The following is an 18595-nucleotide window of genomic DNA, read 5'->3' as shown; positions in this document are numbered from 1 at the left end:
GAGAAGCTAAACAAAACCCCAGAAACCTGCTTTCAGCCAGCTGGGATCTAAGAGCTGGAGTTGAAACAGTGTTTCGATTACAGAACCCAAACAAACCAGATACCTGCTTTCAGCAGCCGAGGACTCAGAGCTGGAGCCAAGCCTCAAAGCTAAAGCTGGCCCAGAATAAAAAAAAAAAAAAAGAAAAAAAGGATAGGTTGGGAGCTTCAGTCACCCGCCAGCCTGAAAACGGCCCTCGGCCCCTCACCCAGATTGGCTAGGCACCCCAGTGGGGACCCCCAACCTGAAGGGGGTGTGACCAGCTGCAAACAGCCATCAGCCCCTCACCCAGGCTGCCAGGCACCCAAGCGGGACCCCCACCCTGATCCAGGACACCCTTCAGGGCAAACCAGCCTGCCCCTTCCTGTGCACCAGGCCTCTATCCTATATAGTAAAAGGGTAATATGCCTCCCAGCACCGGGATCAGCAGAGCCGTGAGGCCTCCCGGCACCAGGATCAGCGTGACAGGGGGCAGCGCCCAAACCCTCTGATCGCCCTGCGGCTCTGTGTGTGACAGGAGGCGGGGCCACAACCTCCCTATCTGCCCTGCTCTGTTAGTGACAGGGGAAGGTGCCCCAACCCCCTGATCAGCCCTGCTCTGTGCCTGATAGGGGGGAGCTCCCCAACCCACTGATCGCCCTGCGGCTGTGTGTGTGACAGGGTGCGGCGCCCCAACCCCCCCTTCCCCACGGGCCCTGCTCTGTGTGTGACGGGGTAGAGCCATAACCTCCCCATCGGCACTGCCCTGAGTGTGACAGTGGCGGCGCCCCAACCCCCTGATCGGCCCTGCTCTGTGGGTGATAGAGGGCGGTGCCCCAACCCCTCCCCCCCACGGGCCCTGCTCTGTGTGTGACGGGGTAGAGCCATAACCTCCCCATCGGCCCTGCCCTGAGTGTGACAGGGTGCGGCGCCCCAACCCCCTGATCCGCCCTGCTCTGTGACAGGGGGTGGTGCCCCAACTCCCCTGATTGGCCCTGCTCTGTGCGTGACAGGGGAGAGCTCCCCAACCCCCTGATCGACCCTGCTCTGTGCGTGACAGGGTACGGAGCCCCAATCCCCCTGATGGGCCCTGCTCTGTGAGTGACAGGGGGCAGTGCCCCAAACCCCTGATTGGCCCTGCTCTGTGGGTGATGGCGGTGGCGCCGAAACCTCCCCATCGACCCTGCCTTGAGTGTGACAGGGGGCGGTGCCCCAACCCCCCAATCGGCCCTACCCTGAGTGTGACTGAGGCTGGCATCGCAACCTCCCGATCCGCCCTGCTCTGTGCATGACAGGGGGCGGTGCCCCAACTCCCCAGTCGGCCCTGCTCTGAGCCTGACCAGGGGCTGCACCTAGGGATTGGGCCTGCCTTCTGCCACCTGGGAGCAGGCCTAAGCCAGTAGGTCATTATCTCCCAAGGGGTCCCAGACTGCGAGAGAGCACAGGCCAGGCTGAGGGGACCCCCCCCCTGCCCCCTGAGTGCACAAATTTTTGTGCACTGGGCCTCTAGTTTAATATAAAATCCATATAAATTTTTAATTAAAAAAATACACCTTACCTCTCGTTTGTCTAATGCAGCATACTCGGCTTCTATTTCTTCAGCTTCAGGATCTCGTGAGAATACCATCTGGGATTCCAGATTAAGGGCCAAATCTTTGTGGTGTTGCTTTTCAGCACAATCACAAGGAGTATCTTTATTCTCATTCTCAGCAAACAAGTCTCCTCCATGTTTTACTAAAAGCTAAAAAAGATTTTTTTAAAAATTTGCAATGATAGATTTAAATAAGTTATTTTCATGTTAAAAATATAAAACATTTAATAAATGAAACACAACAAAAATGCAATATTAGTTCATAAATGACAATAAAAGTTATTTAGGTATTAGTTGCTTCTCATTTTAAGATTGGCAATTCTTGTTTATTAGTATTAAGATAATTTCCTTTTGGTTAAAAATAAGCTACACCACCACCAATTTCTTAAATTTTAAAAATAAAGTCCTTTTTAAAATTAATTTTCAGAGAGAGAGAATGAGAGAGAAAAGAAATATTGATTTGTTGTTCCACTTATTTATCCATTCACTGGTTGATTCTTCTATGTGCCCTGACAGGAGATCAAACCTGCAACTTTGGTGTATGGAGACAACACTCTAACCAACTGAGCTACCTGGCCAGAGCTTAAAAAGAAATTCTTAAGCATTCTGCCCAAAAATAAAATTTTACTTATCAATAAAATAATTTATAGTTATTCAATGCTTTCACTTTTATAAATTTCTAGGAATCATTATTAAACAGAAAGGATACCAGTGATACTGTTACTTTAACCACAAATACCTGGATATCCTGACATAGTGAACAAAAATTTTCATTTGTGTCATTCCTTATTCAGTCAAACACTGAAATGAAATTAGGATGAGCAAGTCACTGAAGCAAAACCGTTTTCAATATTCCTCGAAATAGGTGATAAAGGCTCCTGGTCAAGATAGCAGCATAGGTGAATGTGGTACACATGTCCTCTCACAACGATATCAAAATTACAACTAAACAATTATCATTGAGAACAGCCTGAAATCTAGTGGAATAACTATGGATGTAAAGAAGAAGCCACATCCATACTGGTAGGAGGGGCAGGCTGGTCCCATACCCACATGTAGCAGATAAAAGTTGGGAGAGATATCTTAGTTATAGAGGCTCCCCTGAGAGTGAAGGGTTGCAGCCCCACACCAAGCCCTCTAGCCCAGGGTTCCTTTGCCAGAAAGAGAAATCCCCATAACTTCTGGCTGTAAAAACCAGTGGGGATTGAGGCTCAGGCTGCTGAAGTCCCAGCAGTTCTCTTAAAGGGCCCATGCATGGACTTGGACTCACTCCCTAGGGCAGTGGTCGGCAAACTCATTAGTCAAGAGAGTCAAATATCAACAGTACAACGATTGAAATTTCTTTTGAGAGCCAAATTTTTTAAACTTAAACTATATAGGTAGGTACATTGTTATTAACTTAACTAGAGGCCCGGTGCACAAAAATTTGTGCACTGGGGGGGAGAGGGGGAATCCCCATGCCCGGCCTGTGCCCTCTCGCAGTCTGGGACCCCTCGGGAGATAACGACCTGCTGGCTTAGGCCTGCTCCTGGGTGGCAGAGGGCAGGCCCAATCCCTAGGTGCAGCCTCTGGTCAGGCTCAGAGCAGGGCCGATTGGGGAGTTGGGGCGCCGCCCCCTGTCATGCACAGAGCAGGGTGGATCGGGAGGTTGTGATGCCACCCGCAGTCACGCTCAGGGTAGGGCCAACTCGGGGGTTGGGGCACTGCCCCCTGTCACACTCAAGGCAGGGTCGATGGGGAGGTTGCGGCGCCACCCCGTCACGCACAGAGCAGGGCCGATCAGGGGGTTGGGGCGCTGCCCCCTGTCACTCACAGAGCAGGGCCCATCAGGGGGATTGGGGCTCTGTACCCTGTCACACACAGAGCAGGGTTGATTAGGGGATTGGGGAGCTCCCCCCTGTCACGCACAGAACAGGGCCGATCAGGGGGCTGAGGAGCTCTCCCCTGTCACTCACAGAGTAGGGCCGATAGGGGAGCTGGGGCACCGCCCCCTGTCACAGACAGAGCAGGGCGGATCAGGGGGTTGGGGCGCTGCACCCTGTCACACTCAGGGCAGGGCCGATGGGGAGGTTATGGCTCTACCCTGTCACACACAGAGCAAGGCCCGTGGAGGGGGGTTGGGGCGCCACCCTTTATCACCCACAGAGCAGGGCCAATCAGGGGGTTGGGGCGCCACCACTGTCACACTCAGGGCATGGCCGATCAGGGGGTTGGTGGGCCACACCCTGTCAAACACAGAGCCGCAGGGCAATCAGGGGATTGGGGAGCTCCCCCCTATCAGGCATAGAGCAGGGCTGATCAGGGGGTTGGGGCACCTTCCCCTGTCACGAACAGAGCAGGGCAGATAGGGAGGTTGTGGCCCCGCCCCCTGTCACACACAGAGCCGCAGGGCGATCAGGGGGTTTGGGCGCTGCCCCCTGTCATGCTGATCCTGGTGCCAGGAGCCTCACGGCTCTGCTGATCCCGGTGCTGGGAGGCATATTACCCTTTTACTATATAGGATAGAGGCCTGGTGCACGGGTGGGGGCCGGCTGGTTTGCCCTGAAAGGTGTCCTGGATCAGGGTGGGGGTCCCCACTGGGGTGCCTGGCCAGTCTGGGTGAGGGGCTGAGGGTTGTTTTCCAGAAGCGGGTGACTGAAGCTCCCAACCTATCCTTTTTTTCTTTTCTTTTTTTTTTTTTTATTCTGGACCAGCTTTAGCTCTGAGGCCTTGCTGCTGAAAACATCGATACAATGTTGCGGTCTGGCTGGCTGCACCTGGCTGACTGACAGCCGGTTTCTGGGGTTTTGTTTAGCTTCTTATTTGCAACATAGTACATAGTTGCATAGAGTTGCAGCTGAGAGGCCGGCAGCGGCAGGCGGGGAACATTGGAGTTTGCCGTCACTGGAGCAAGCAAGCCTCCCTGCTCGCTTCAGTGCATGGCTGCTGGCCGCCATCTTGGCTGACAGTTAATTTGCATAAGGACATGCTGATTAGCCAATGGGAAGGGTAGCGGTCGTACGCTAATTACCATGTTTCTCTTTTATTAGTGTAGATTAGGGTACTCATAAGCTGGCCTTTGCTAAAAACGTCCTCAATCTGACTGAGATACATTTGCTGACGTCAACCCCTTCCAACTCTCCCATCCACACTCGTCTTGTATACTTGTTTTCATCTATCTCAGTGGTCGGCAAACTCATTAGTCAACAGAGCCAAATATCAACAGTACTTCTTCAAAATAGACTCGCCCACGCCAAAAACCGACTTCTGTGCATGGGCCACGAAGTTTCAATCGCACTGTACGTGTGTGCCCGCACGTGGTATTTTGTGGAAGAGCCACATTCAAGGGGCCAAAGAGCCACATGTGGCTTGCGAGCCGCGGTTTGCCGACCACTGCCCTAGGGCAGCACCTTGAAAGGTACCAGGGACATATGGGAAGAAACTGAATTGTCTTGCCTGAGGGCGAGGTAAGTGGGGCAGCTTTTTGCCAGACAGATTCAAAGTTAGTTAGGGCTTTTTATTTTGATGTAGTCCCATTTGTTTATTTTCTCTTTAGTTTCCATTTACCTAAGAGCTGTATCAGTGAAGACACTGCTTCAGCATATGTCTAAGATTTTGCTGCCTGTCAATTCCTCTAATATTTTTATGGTTTCCCATCTTACACTTAAGTCCTTTATCCATTTTGAGTTTATTTTTGTGTATGGCGTAAGCTGGTGGTCTAGTTTCATTTTTTTGCATGTATCTGTCCAATTTTCCCAACACCATTTCTTGAAGAGACTGTCTTGACTCCATTGTATGTTCTTTGTCAAATATTGAGCATAGTGGTTTGGGTCAATTTCTGGGTTCTTTATTCTATTCCATTAGTCTATATGTCTGTTCTTGTGCCAGCACCAGGCAATTTTGAGAGCAGTGGCTTTGTAATACAGCTTGATATCTGGTATTGAGATCCCACCTACTTATTTCTTCTTTCTCAGGATTGCTGCAGCTATTTGGGTATTTTGTTTTTTTTATTCCAGATGAATTTTTGGAGAGTTCGTTCTAGGTCGGTGAAATATGCCACTGGTATTTTAATGGGGAGTGCATTGAATCTATATATATTGGTTTGGGTAGTATGGACATTTTAGTGATGTTGATTCTACCAATCCATGAACACAGTATGAACCATCAACAAAACAACAAGAAAGCACATTTCATGGGAGAACATATTTGCCAATGTTGTCACTGATAAGGGCTGAATTTCCAACATTTACAGGAAACTCATACAACTTAACAAAAGGAAGATAAACAACCCAATCAAAAAATGGGCAATGGACCTAAATAGATACTTTTCGAAAGAGGACATATGGAAGGCCAAGAGGCATGAAAACATGCTCAAAGTCACTAATCATCTGAGAGATGCAAATCAAAATGACAATGCGATACCATCTCACACCTGTCAGAATGGCTATCATCAACAAATCAACAAATGACAATTGCTGGCAAGGATGCGGAGAAAAAGGAACCCTCGTGCACTGCTGGTGGGAATGCAGACTGGTGCACCCATTGTGGAGAACAGTATGGAGTTTCCTCAAAAAACTAAAAATGGAACTCCCATTTGACCCATGATCCCACTTCTAGGACTATATCCCAAGAAACTAGAAACACCAATCAGAAAGGATATATGCACCTCTATGTTCATAGCAGCACAATTTATCATAGCTAAGATTTGGAAACAGCCTAAATGCCCATCAGCAGATGAGTGGATTAAAAAACTGTGGTAAAGGATTGGAACCAAGATGGCAGCGTAGGTAAACGCCTGTACTTGCTGCCTCCCACAACCACATCAAAATTACAACTAAAATACAGAACAACTATCATCCAGAACCACGGGAAAACTGGCCGAGTGGAATTACTACAACTAGACAGGTAAAGAAGAAAGTGCATTAAGACTGGTAGGAGGTGTGCAGACACGGAACAGGCTGGTCTGGCACCCAGGTGTGCCGCTTTTTTCATTGGGAGGGAGATCGCCTCTTTGGAGGCCGTCTGGAGGAGTAAGGAGTTCCAGCCCCACACCAGACCCCCTGCCCAGAGTTCCAGAGAAGTCCCTATGGGCAGTAAGAACTACGAACTATAAAAAGAAGTGTGGACTGGGGCTGAGTGACACAGCTGCTAGAGACCCAGCTGCTCCTCTTAAAACAGCGGTTCTCAACCTGTGGGTCACGACCCCTTTGGGGGTCGAACGACCCTTTCACAGGGGTCGCCTAAGACCATCAGAAAACACATATATAATTACATATTGTTTTTGTGATTAATCACTATGCTTTAATTATGTTCAATTTGTAACAATGAAAATACATCCTGCATATCAGATATTTACATTATGACTCATAACAGTAGCAAAATTATAGTTATGAAGTAGCAATGAAAATAATTTTATGGTTGGGGGTCACCACAACATGGAGAACTGTATTAAAGGGTCACAGCATTAGGAAGGTTGAGAACCACTGTCTTGAAAGGTCGGCACCTTGAACTGAATTACAAGCTCCCGGGGACCCAGACAAATACAGGGAGAAACTGGACTGTCTGGTATTGGGGCAGAAACGTGGGGGTGGCTTTCTTCCAGATGGAGGTGCTCGCAGCAGTCATTGTTCCTGTGCTGGGACCTCCCCGGTGCAGGGTGGACTGGCAGACATTTCTGTTAGCTCCACCCTGGAGATTCTCTGAGACCTCGCCCCACCCAATTTACAATCCCAACCAAGCCATGTGCAGTGGCTTTTACATATTAATGGCTTGTCCTTTCTCAGCCTAAAACTTGTCAAACAAGCTGCAACTGGGTAAGGGAGCCCCAAAGCTATCAATAAAAGGCCCAAGGCCAGTACCAGCACCAGCCTGCCTTGCTTCACCACTGGGCCCTCAGTCTGGGCACTTCCAAACCCAATACAAAGAGGAGGAATCTGCAGATCTCCCTGTAGCTCCTGTTGGGTGGTCCCAGGCAGTGGCTGACTTTGCACCTCCTTGGAGACCCAAGAGCCAGTGTATCCAGTGGTCAGTGTGAGACCATACCAGATTACAACTCTTCACATCCATAAGTGACACACTCAAGGGGCAGACTTAGCACCAAAGCCCCGCTGAAGCAAGTCCTGCCCCATAAGGGTGTCTCCTGCACAGAAGCTCTCCCACTGTAGTCGAAGCTGGTCCACACAGCTAATTGGCCTGGAGGTCAATTCCTTCCAGTAACACCAACAGCAATCAAGGCTCAACTACAACAAGACTGTGCACACAGCCCACGAAGGGGTGCACCAAGAGTCTCCACCACAGGTGATTGAGGATGCTGAGCCACTGGGCCCTATAGGACACCTACTACACAAGGTGACTCTATCAACTCAAGGAGATTTAGCAGCTACCCAATACATAGAAACAAACGCAAGGAAGCAACCAAAATATGGAGACAAAGAAACAAGTCACAAATGAAAGAAATGGAAGAAAGCCAACTATTGGATATAGAGTTCAAAACCACAGCTTTAAGGTTACTCAAGAATCTTCTAGAAACCTCCGAGGAACTTATTGAGACCTTCAAGGATCTTAGTGAGAATGCCAATAAAATGGAAAAGGACCAGTCAGAAATTAAGCATACACTGACTGAAATAAAGAATAATATATAGAGATCCAATAGCAGACTAAAGGGTCCCAAGAATCAAGTCAATGATTTGAAATACGAGAAGGCAAAAAACACCTAACCAGAAGAGCAAAAAGAAAAAAGAATCCAAAAATATGAAGATAGTGTAAGGAGCCCCTGGGACAACTTCAAGCGTACCAACATCCCAATAATGGGGGTGCCAGAAGAAGAGAGAGAGCAAGATATTGAAAACCTATTTGAAGAAATAATGACAGAAAACTTCCCCTACCCGGTGAAAGAGGACCACACCAAGACACATCATAATTAAAATGCCAAGGGCAAAAGACAAAGAGAGAATCTTAAAAGCAGCAAGAAAAAAAGTTAGTTACCTACAAGGGAGTACCCATATGACTGTCGGCTGATTTCTCAACAGAAACTATGCAGCCCAGAAGGGAGTGGCAAGAAATATTCAAAGTGATGAATAACAAGGACCTACAATCAAGATTACTCTACCCAGCAAAGCTCTCATTTAGAATTGAAGGTCATACAAAGAGCTTCACAGACAAGAAAAAGCTAAAGGAGTTCATCATCACCAAACCAGTATTATATGAAATGTTGAAGGGTATTCTTTAAGAAGAGGAAGAAGAAAAAGGTAAATATAAAAAATTATGAACATCAAAGTGACAACTAATGCATATCTATCAACAAGTGAATCTAAAAATCAAATGAATAAAAAATCTGATGAACAGAATAAACTGGAGAATAGAATAGAATCAGGGGCATGGAAATGGAACAGACTGACGATTCTCAGAGAGAAAGGGTTGTGGGGGGTGTGGGAAGAGATTAGACAAAGATCTTATATGCATGTATGCTATACCTATGGACACAGACAATAGGGTGGCAAAGGCCTGGGGTAGGGTGGGAACCAGGTGGAGGGGAGCTATGGGGGGGAAAAGAGGGACATCTGTAATAATCTCAACAAGAAATAAAGGAAGAAAGGAAGAAAGGAAGGAAGGAAGGAAGGAAGGAAGGAAGGAAGGAAGGAAGGAAGGAAGGAAGAAAAGAAAGAAAGAAAGAAAGAAAGAAAGAAAGAAAGAAAGAAAGAAAGAAAGAAAGAAAGAAAGAAAGAAAACAAGCTCAGATCCAAGGAGTAGAATTAATGACTGTAAAAACAACAACAAAAATAACAACTGTGGTACATCTACACAATGGAATACTACACTGCTGTAGAAAGGAGGAATTCTTACCATTTGCAACAGCATGGATGAACCTGGAGAGCATTATGCTAAGCAAAATAAGCCAGTCAGAGAAAGATAAATATCACATGATCTCACTCATTTGTGGAATATAATAAACAACATAAACTGATGAACAAAAACAGATCAGAGACAGAGAAGCATTGATCAGACCATCAAACCTCAGAGGGAAGGTGGGGAAGGGTGGGAGAAGGGGGAGAGATCAACCAAAGGAGTTGTATGCATGCATATAAGCCCAACCAATGGACACAGACACCAGGGGGGTGAGGGCATGAGTGGGGGGTGGGGGGTGGAGGAACAATGGGGGGATAAGGACACATGTAATACCTTAATCAATAAAGAAAAAAAAGTAGTTAGGGGTGAGGCATGAGATTCCGCATTTCCAACAACTTCCCAAATGATTGATACCAACACCAGTCTTAGGATCATTCTTCACAGAGCAAGACCTTAAGAAACACCGCTTTAGAATTACTGTCCTACACTACAACCATTAAGCTAATTTTAATGTATCTTCTTTTAATAGCACTTTTCCAATCAAACATTTTCAGTGACTCAATTTTCTATAAATAAATCCCAAATTCTTGACCTTGGCATTTAGTTTCTTTTCCTTGTTATGGACTCTATCTTCATTTTACATGATCTGTCTTATCATTCCTTCTACAAAATACTTCAATCTATATGTTTGAGACCTAGAACAGTGCTTCACAGAACTGTAATGTGCAAAAAAATTACCCAGAGAACTTGCTTAAAACATTCCTGGAGTCTACTCCCTAGAGATTCTGACTTTGAATCGGGAGGTCTGGTGGGCTATATTTATAACTAGAGGCCCGATACATGAAGATTCATGCAAGAATAGGCCTTCCTTCCCTTGGCTGCCGGTACCACCTTCGCTCTGGCCGGAGCCGCCTTTCCTCCTTCCCACGCTGCCCAGAGGCCCGGATTGGCTGGGGCAGTGTGGAACACAAGCGTCCCGCCCCACCCACAGCAGCTCGGTGCCTGCCTATGCAAATTAATCCATCTTTGTTGGGTTAATTTGCATACTCACTCCTGATTGGCTGGAGGGAGTCTCGAAGGTACAATTTGCATCTTTCTCTTTTATGAGTGTCAATAAGCTCCCAGTAGTTACTGATGCTACAGGTCTGAGGGCGATATTTTGAGTAGCCTCCTCTGAATACTTAAAGTGAAATCATACCCACTCAAACCTTACTACTATTACCAGAAAGGGGATCTGGGTGTGGATTCTTGACTTCATGCAGGAAAGACTTCACAACACGAGTCCAGGTGAATTTTAGAGGACATTTATAAAGACTGAGGACAGTGAAACAAGAAAGGGTTAGGGAAGTGAGCCTAGGCTAGTCTGCTTTGGCTCATTAAGAAGTCAGAGAAAAGGGAACCTTGGGGAGAATCTCAGGGGGTTTGCCTGGGATGAACTACCACTGCCCATTGCTGTCCTGGTTGCAAGTCTCATGGTGTCCTTTAGAGTTTAGGAGGTGTATGCCTGTGGGGAAAGAATAGAGGGAGGGGAGAGGTGCTGGAGTGCTCCCGGGATGAGGAGCTTGAACCACTGCCTAAATGATTTATATGGCCCTTAGCAGTATAATATTCTGGAGGCAATATCTTTCTTGATTAAAAATTAGAAAACTGAGTCCCAGATAGGCAGAGTTACTCCACCGCTGAGCTGGGACCACAAATTCTGTATTCTTTTCAGTTTTAAAATTCCAGGTATTAAAAATACAATATAATTAGGTAAAACTCTTCAGTCTGACCTATGAATGGTTTTTATGGCTTTTCAATGAAGTGTGAAATGCTTTGATAGCTGCCAAAGTGTCAAACAGGCTCTGTGGCTGGGAAGGAAAAAGTGTGACTTAGCATCTTTGGTTTTCCAGTGACCTCTATTTGATCTGACAAGCAGCTACAATTAGAGCTGTGAATAAACAAGTAGAACAGAAGTGCACAAGAAATACCTAAGATAATACTCATTTTAAAAAGATGCTTTTCAGCCCTATCAAAAACAACAACCTCTGTCATATCAACCATTTCTTGAATCACTATGGCATGTGAAGCACTAATATAAATAAAATGAGGTCTAGTGATGAGGCTTTTCTAGGGAGTCTGCCAAAAGGAGAAAAGTCACTGGATTTTAATTGGGCCATGCTAATAGACCCAAACACCATTCCTCTCCAAAGTCCATCTCTATTGCAAAGCAGAAAAACAAAAACTCTCAACAACTAAGAAAAAAGTGTATTATTTATTGTATTAACATCTTGGAAGATGTGTTTTAAAGGAGTTCCATTTTGTATAATCTTAAAGCATACAGCACTTGTACATATTGATAATGTTATTTCATCTATTTAAAATAAGCTTCTGAAGGGTGCAGTCCTGCTCTCCTTTCCCAGTTCTTTGCGTAATGCAGGGATCCACTGCAAATTAAGGCCCCTGGGCCAAACCCAGCCTGTTGCTTGTTTCTGTATAGACCAAGAACTAAAATCTGTTTTTACATTTTAAGTGGTTGAAAAAAATAATATTTAATACTATGTGAAAAATATAAGAAATTTATGTGGGAGTGTCCATAAACAATGTTCTACTGAACACTGCTGGGCCTATTTGTTACTGTATAGTTTATGTCTCCCTTTCAGCTCCAAGGGCAGAGTTGAGCAATTGCCTAAAATATTTGCTATCTGGACTTTCACAGAAAAAAAGTTTGCTGATCCTCAGAACAATTCTTTGAAATATAAAAAAAATTAGAATTAGAAGGGCTTTATTTATAGTTTGTCCTTATTAAATGTTTAACATATAAGCATTTCCAATTTTGACACCAATACAGTCCACTATTATTTACATTACTTTTATCTCATAAATAATTTTGAATGATTAATATTTTTGAAACTCCAGATTTTCCTACTTAAGGAAGTCGTGAAAAATACCCCAAAGCGAAGGTTTAATATAAGCACCTGGTGTTAGAAAGAGTGGACAACAGAAACAAAAAGGAAGGGCTGGTAAAAAGAGACAAGGAAGAGCTCTCTTCTGCAAACAAGCAGCATGAGTTCGATGCAAACAAAACCACAAAAAAAACCCTAAAATAAAAAACAAAACAAAAAATCAGTCCAAGGTAAATCCAGGTATCAAGAGATAATGGTAGTAGCATCGTTAACAGAAACAAGGCAATCAAGAAGAGAAACAAGTGGCTAAAGAAGACTGAGTACAGTTTTGGAAATGTTGAACTTGAGAGACCTGAAAAAATCATATGGTGAAATCAACTAGGTAGGAAGCAATATAGCATCAAAGATTTCAGGGCTGGAAATTCCATTGCAATATTCTACCTATAACCACTGAAAAGTTCCCCAAACTCTATGATTGAGAGGCTCTTAACGTTGTGTGTGTGTGTACACATCTTAAGCTTACTATGAAACACAATTATTATAGGGAGAAGGAGAAGTTTTAAAGTAAATATTTCATTTCTCTGGTTCTAAATGAGCCATAGGAAACCATTTAAACTATTAAATGCACATGTGAAATTGCCAACTGACAACTTTATCAACTTTGTTCTTATGTAAACATACAGAGAGCAAAATATTTAAATAACTAGAGAAGATATATTTCCATAGATATAAGTCCTTTAAGAGTTAAAAAAACAAACAAAACAAAAAGCAGCTTGACCTTAGCCATGGAATAAAATAATCAATTTAGCCTTAAAGGCTTAGATTCTGAAATGGGATATATTTTATTACAATCATAGATTAACAGAAAATTAGTGCTAAATGGGGACTTTGAAAAATATTTTTTTTTTATTGATTTCAGAGAGGAAGAGAGGAGAGAGAAATAGAAACATCAATGATGAGAGAATCATTGATCAGCTGCCTCTTGTATGCCCCCTACTGGAGACTGAGCCCGCAATCCTTAACGGGAATCAAACCCAGGATCCTTCAGTCCATAGGTCAATGCTCTATCCACTGAGTCACACTGACTAGGGCTAAATGGGGACTTTTGAGGTAACTGTGATGGTTTCGTCTTGGATGGTTGGGAATGATAATCTCAAAGAGATTGAGTAACTCACTCAAGGTCCTACAGATAGTCACTGTGAGGACCAAGACAGTAATAAATACCTGATAATATTCTCTCACTTAAGCCAAACCCTTTATATCATGCTTGGTACCAATGAGCATTATGAAGATTAGAAAAACATTATATACAAATGTTATTATAATTGTTATTCTTTTTTAAAAAAATATATTTTATTGATTTTTTACAGAAAGGAAGGGAGAGGGATAGAGAGTTAGAAACATCGATGAGAGACAAACATCTATCAGCTGCCTCCTGCACACCTCCCACTGGGGATGTGCCCGCAACCAAGGTACATGCCCTTGACTGGATTCGAACCTGGGACCTTTCAGTCTGCAGGCCGACACTCTATCCACTGAGCCAAACTGGTTAGGGCTATAATTGTTATTCTTATGTCTAAAGGGCTAAAAACAATGATGCAGTCAAATAAGTAGTTTGGGGGGTGGGAAGGAACCCACATTTAAATTACCTATGATAGTAAACTTTATAAGAGAAGTCTAAGCCTTTCCTGTTCACTAAAGGAGTAGGACATGAAATAAAGATACATAACCACTAATACTTTAAGAAGTACACTAACATAGGTTTTTAAAAATGCATGTATTCTATGCACTAGCATTAAAAAACACAGTAAGACCTCTGGGAATTAGTTAATGTATGCTTTCCCAGGAAAATCTTCTATTTTACTTAATAGTAAGCATTACCAAAGTCATTCAGGGCGCAAGGTTGGGCTAGTGTACAGTCCAGTATCTATAATAATAAAAGTGTAATATGCTAATTAGACCAGAAGACCTTCTGGACGAAGCTGGGGCTGCAAGGGAAGCCCGGGTTCTGGGCGCCAGAGGGAAGCCAGTGTCGGCAGCTGGGGAAAGGAAGGCCTACTCTTGAATGAATTTCGTGTATCGGGCCTGTAGTATACTATAAGAGATTAAAGATAGTGCTATATGGGTAAAATAATATGCTGAAATTTGCCGATGAAAATTAGGATAAATGTAAACAAGGTATTTATAGGGCTCTATTTGGGATGTTTTACATTAAGTCTAAGAGCTCCTCTGAATATACAGAAAAATAAAAAGTCATCAAATGGTGTGGTTTATGTAATGTGATATACTGATAAATCAAACAGTTAAAACATATACAGACATTCACATGAAGCAAATCATCAGGCCTGTCAGATAGTTAAGAATAAAACCTGGCACAAATTTCATTCACTGAGGAAAAAATAATGCTGGTAAAAACACTACACTCTATTTTTTTGAACAATTTGATAAGAATGTCATTGCAAACATATTATAAAATCAACAATTACTAAAGCAATGTTTATAGAATTTTTGGCAGTAAGATATTAAGGCAGCAATTTAAGAGCATTTTACTACTATCAAGAATGAGCTATTGTCTACTCTAACTCGCTTGAGAAATATGACACAGTCCCATCAGTAATGGTGAGTCACTACAGCAGGGATTCTTTCATGGGAGGTGGGCATAGAACAATATACAAAAAGGCTTGTGTAAAAGCCTCAGGAATTCTGCCAATAACCTCCTTTCCCCTGAAACCTCTGGACATCCTTCTACCATGCTGTGAATCAATGTTAGAAAACATTGCCTGAAAAAAGTAGTTTCATGTTAATAACTGTCACTGAGTAACTAGTGGGCAAAGGTGACACAAACCCAAGAAATAAAACACTCTAGCCTTGACCGGTGTGGCTCAGTGGATAGAATGTCAGCCTGTGGACTGAAGGGTCCCGGGTTCGATTCTGGTCAAGGGCATGTACCTTGGTTTCGGGCACATCCCCGGTAGGGGGTGTGCAGGAGGCAGCTGACTGATGTTTTTCTCTCATCGATGTTTCAAACTCTCTATCCCTCTCCCTTCCTCTTTGTGAAAAATCAATAAAATATATTTTAAAAAAAAAGAAATAAAACACTCTAAAGGATTAATAAATATCATAAATAATAGCAGTAAACAAAAGATAAGGGTTTTAGAAGTGAAAAGAATTGACACTAAGATACAGTAAAGAACTGTCAATAACAACAACAAAAAGATACTCTAAAGAAATCATTTAAATAACTGTAATCTTTTAAACTGAGTAAGAAAATGAAGGGCATCCATATTTTTGGTATCAATTCAGAAGTATAAAGTATATATACATGAATAACATTAAGGAAATAGTAAATTTTCAGATATATAATTTAACCTGATTAGGATCTTTTTTTGTGTTGTTTTTTTTTCAACAAAGGTCTACCTTTTTGGAAAGGTAGATATTCTGTGATCTTAGGGAGAGTGCTCCCCATCATAAATATATTTACATGAAAGAACCCCTGAGTTATGTATAAATTGACATGAATGTAACTGAGAAAAACCAGTTGTAAGTAGTGATGATACTATAAAGAGAGTAATGATTTCTTTTTTTTTTTTTTTAAATATATTTTATTGATTTTTTACAGAGAGGAAGGGAGAGAGATAGATAGAGAGAAACATCGATGAGAGAGAAACATCAATCAGCTGCCTCCTGCACACTCCCCACTGGGGATGTGCCCGCAACCCAGGTACATGCCCTTGACCAGAATCGAACCTGGGACCTTTCAGTCCGCAGGCCGACGCTCTATCCACTGAGCCAAACCGGTCTCGGCGAGAGTAATGATTTCTTATCTTAATTAAGATCCTACATTATATGGCTGACCTTAACTAAGCCTGTTGTTAGATATTATATATCCATATATGAAATTATATAGAGGAAAAAGCTCAAATACAATATTCAGGAACACTTTAATACACATTAAACAGAAAAAGAAGCACATTTTAAAATTATCAATGTTTTTAAAGATACCCCAATAAATGTATTCATTAATAGTCATCCCTTGCTTAGGGAACTGATCAATTCTAGATCTATAACTATAGTTCCCATTGCCAACAGTTGCCATATCCAATATGCATAAATTTTATTATACAATGTCTACTAAAAATCAGCAAAAAAGTAAAACATGTCTCTACTAAAGCTATTACTCTCAATATTATAGTGTTAAATTGATTACTGTTATCTTCAGGGATGTTAGCAAATTTTCAATTGCTCTTGATACCATTTTATTCCCAAGGTTTGCTGTGTAACTGTGGGTTTGTTTTTAATATTTACCTAAAACAGGGGAATGACTTTATGTAAAAGAAATCCTGCTTCTTTTAGAACCACAAAAGGGACAAAAACAACTAGTTAAGTTAACTGTTAAGATAGGCAAAACATGCATGGGTTGGTTTGGCTCAGTGGTTAGAGCATCAGACTTTGAACCTAAGGGTTGTGGTCAAGGGTATGTACCTGGGTTACAGGTTCGATCCCAGCCCTCTGCCCAGCCCTGTGTCTCCCTCCCTCCCTTCTAGTCTCTCTAAAAAAATCAATGGAAAAAATATCCTTGGGTGAAGATCAAAATAAATACAATTTCAAAAAGCAAAAGAAACACTGATTATTACACATTTTCAAGACGAAAATTTTACCATGCAGATTATTTAAGACAACAAAGTTTTACCTCTACACAGGTTTTCATCCCTGAGGCAGCAGCATAGTGCAGGGGTGTGTTTTTTTTGTTATCTACAGCATCAATAGCTGCTCTCTCATATTCCCCTTGGTCAAGTTTTGCTCCTTTCCATCTTAAGATCATCTGCAGACAATCTGCTCTTCTAAAATCATCTTCCATGGGGCGTGCTAAACGAGGATGAAGGGCTCCTTCAGATATCATAATTTGAGGTCCCATACACAACAAATGCATAGATGTTTCATTGTGCACATTCCGTTTATTTGGATTTCCATCTCTACCAAAAAGAAAAGTCCTAAAGTAGTAAAGGAAAAGAAGGACAAAAATCAATTATTTCCTACTTTGAAATAAGAATACATAGAAGATAACAAATTTAAAAGATAACTATGAATATGCACATTTGATACTATACCAAAAATTCAACAAGTTGTCATTTATTGTTAATCAAACTTAAAGATTACTTTTCAGACTCTGAAATTAATATCAAAGAACCTTCTACACTGCTACATTAAAATCCACTGATCTACTTTGCATTTTGAATAATCTTTTACCCATGCATAATTTTAAAAAGTTATATACATACTGATCTTCTGAAAAGTACTGATTCACCAAGTTATGCAGATTTTCTAGATGTTGTCACATTTCATTTCAAATATTTTCTTAAAATCCTATTAGTTTATACCACCATAAATCTTACTATAATCCTGGTCATAAGAATATTTCCTTGTGCAATAATTTTTTAAAAATATATTTTTATTGATTTCAGAGAGAAAGAAAGTGGGAAAGAGATAGAAACTACAATAATAAGAGAGAATCACTGATCTGCTGCCTTCTGCACGCCCCATACTAGGGATCGGCCTCTAACCTGGGCATGTGCTCTGGCCGGGAATCGAACTGTAACCTCCTGTTTCACAGGTTGACACTCAACCTCTGAGCTAGCAGGCAGGGCCCTTGGGCAATGATTTTATAAAATTTATTTTTATTTTATTTTATTTATTTATTTATTTATTTATTTATTTATTTAAATATATTTTATTGATTTTTTACAGAGAGGAAGGGAGAGGGATAGAGAGTTAGAAACATCGATCAGCTGCCTCCTGCACACTCCCCACTGGGGAAGTGCCCGCAACCAAGGTACATGCCCTTAGACCAGAATCGAACCTGAGACCCTTGAGTCCACAGGCCGAGGCTCTATCCACTGAGCCAAACCGGCCAGGGCAGTATAAAATTTATTTTTACTTTGTGTAAGATATTATGCTAGATGCTAGAAGTACAAAAAAGACACTTTTATCACAAAGTTGCAATTTAGGTAGGCAGAGAGAAGATACAATGAGATAGTGTATGCCAAACAAGTAATAAAAACAAAAAAGAGCCGTATAAGTTTAAAAAAAAGAAAGAAAGACTGAGGTTCTTGTGAGTTGTGACAGGGTAAGAAGATAAAGCCTTCCCAGGACCTTGAAGGAAGGGTAAGATTTAGCAAAGAAAGAGAAAGTTGAGTGGAGTGGGGAAGGGATTCTGGAGCAAAGAGAGCAGCATGGACATGGTAGACAGAACACACATGGCATGTTTCAGGTATATAAA

The 18595-nt window shown here is 42.5% G+C and overlaps 1 protein-coding gene across 3 annotated transcripts in view; it reads right to left on the bottom strand.

Annotated features, from left to right (window-relative positions):
* ANKIB1 (ankyrin repeat and IBR domain containing 1) overlaps positions 1-18595 on the bottom strand; it is a 118491-nt gene that overhangs the window by 65931 nt on the left and 33965 nt on the right. For all 3 annotated transcript variants that reach the window (XM_070424232.1, XM_070424229.1, XM_070424230.1), the window contains exons 3-4: positions 17009-17309; positions 1577-1759 (exon numbers count right to left, since the gene is read on the bottom strand). In XM_070424232.1, the coding sequence (XP_070280333.1) occupies positions 1577-1759; positions 17009-17309 (484 nt within the window). The remainder of the gene's footprint in view (positions 1-1576; positions 1760-17008; positions 17310-18595) is intronic.

The sequence above is a fragment of the Myotis yumanensis genome, unplaced genomic scaffold (genome assembly GCF_028538775.1).
Source record: "Myotis yumanensis isolate MYYU_CA2020_CCGP unplaced genomic scaffold, mMyoYum1.0.hap1 SCAF_9, whole genome shotgun sequence".
NCBI classification, from domain to species: domain Eukaryota; kingdom Metazoa; phylum Chordata; class Mammalia; order Chiroptera; family Vespertilionidae; genus Myotis; species Myotis yumanensis.
Note: the sequence above shows the minus strand (reverse complement) of the source record. Positions and strands in the feature narration are given on the sequence as shown.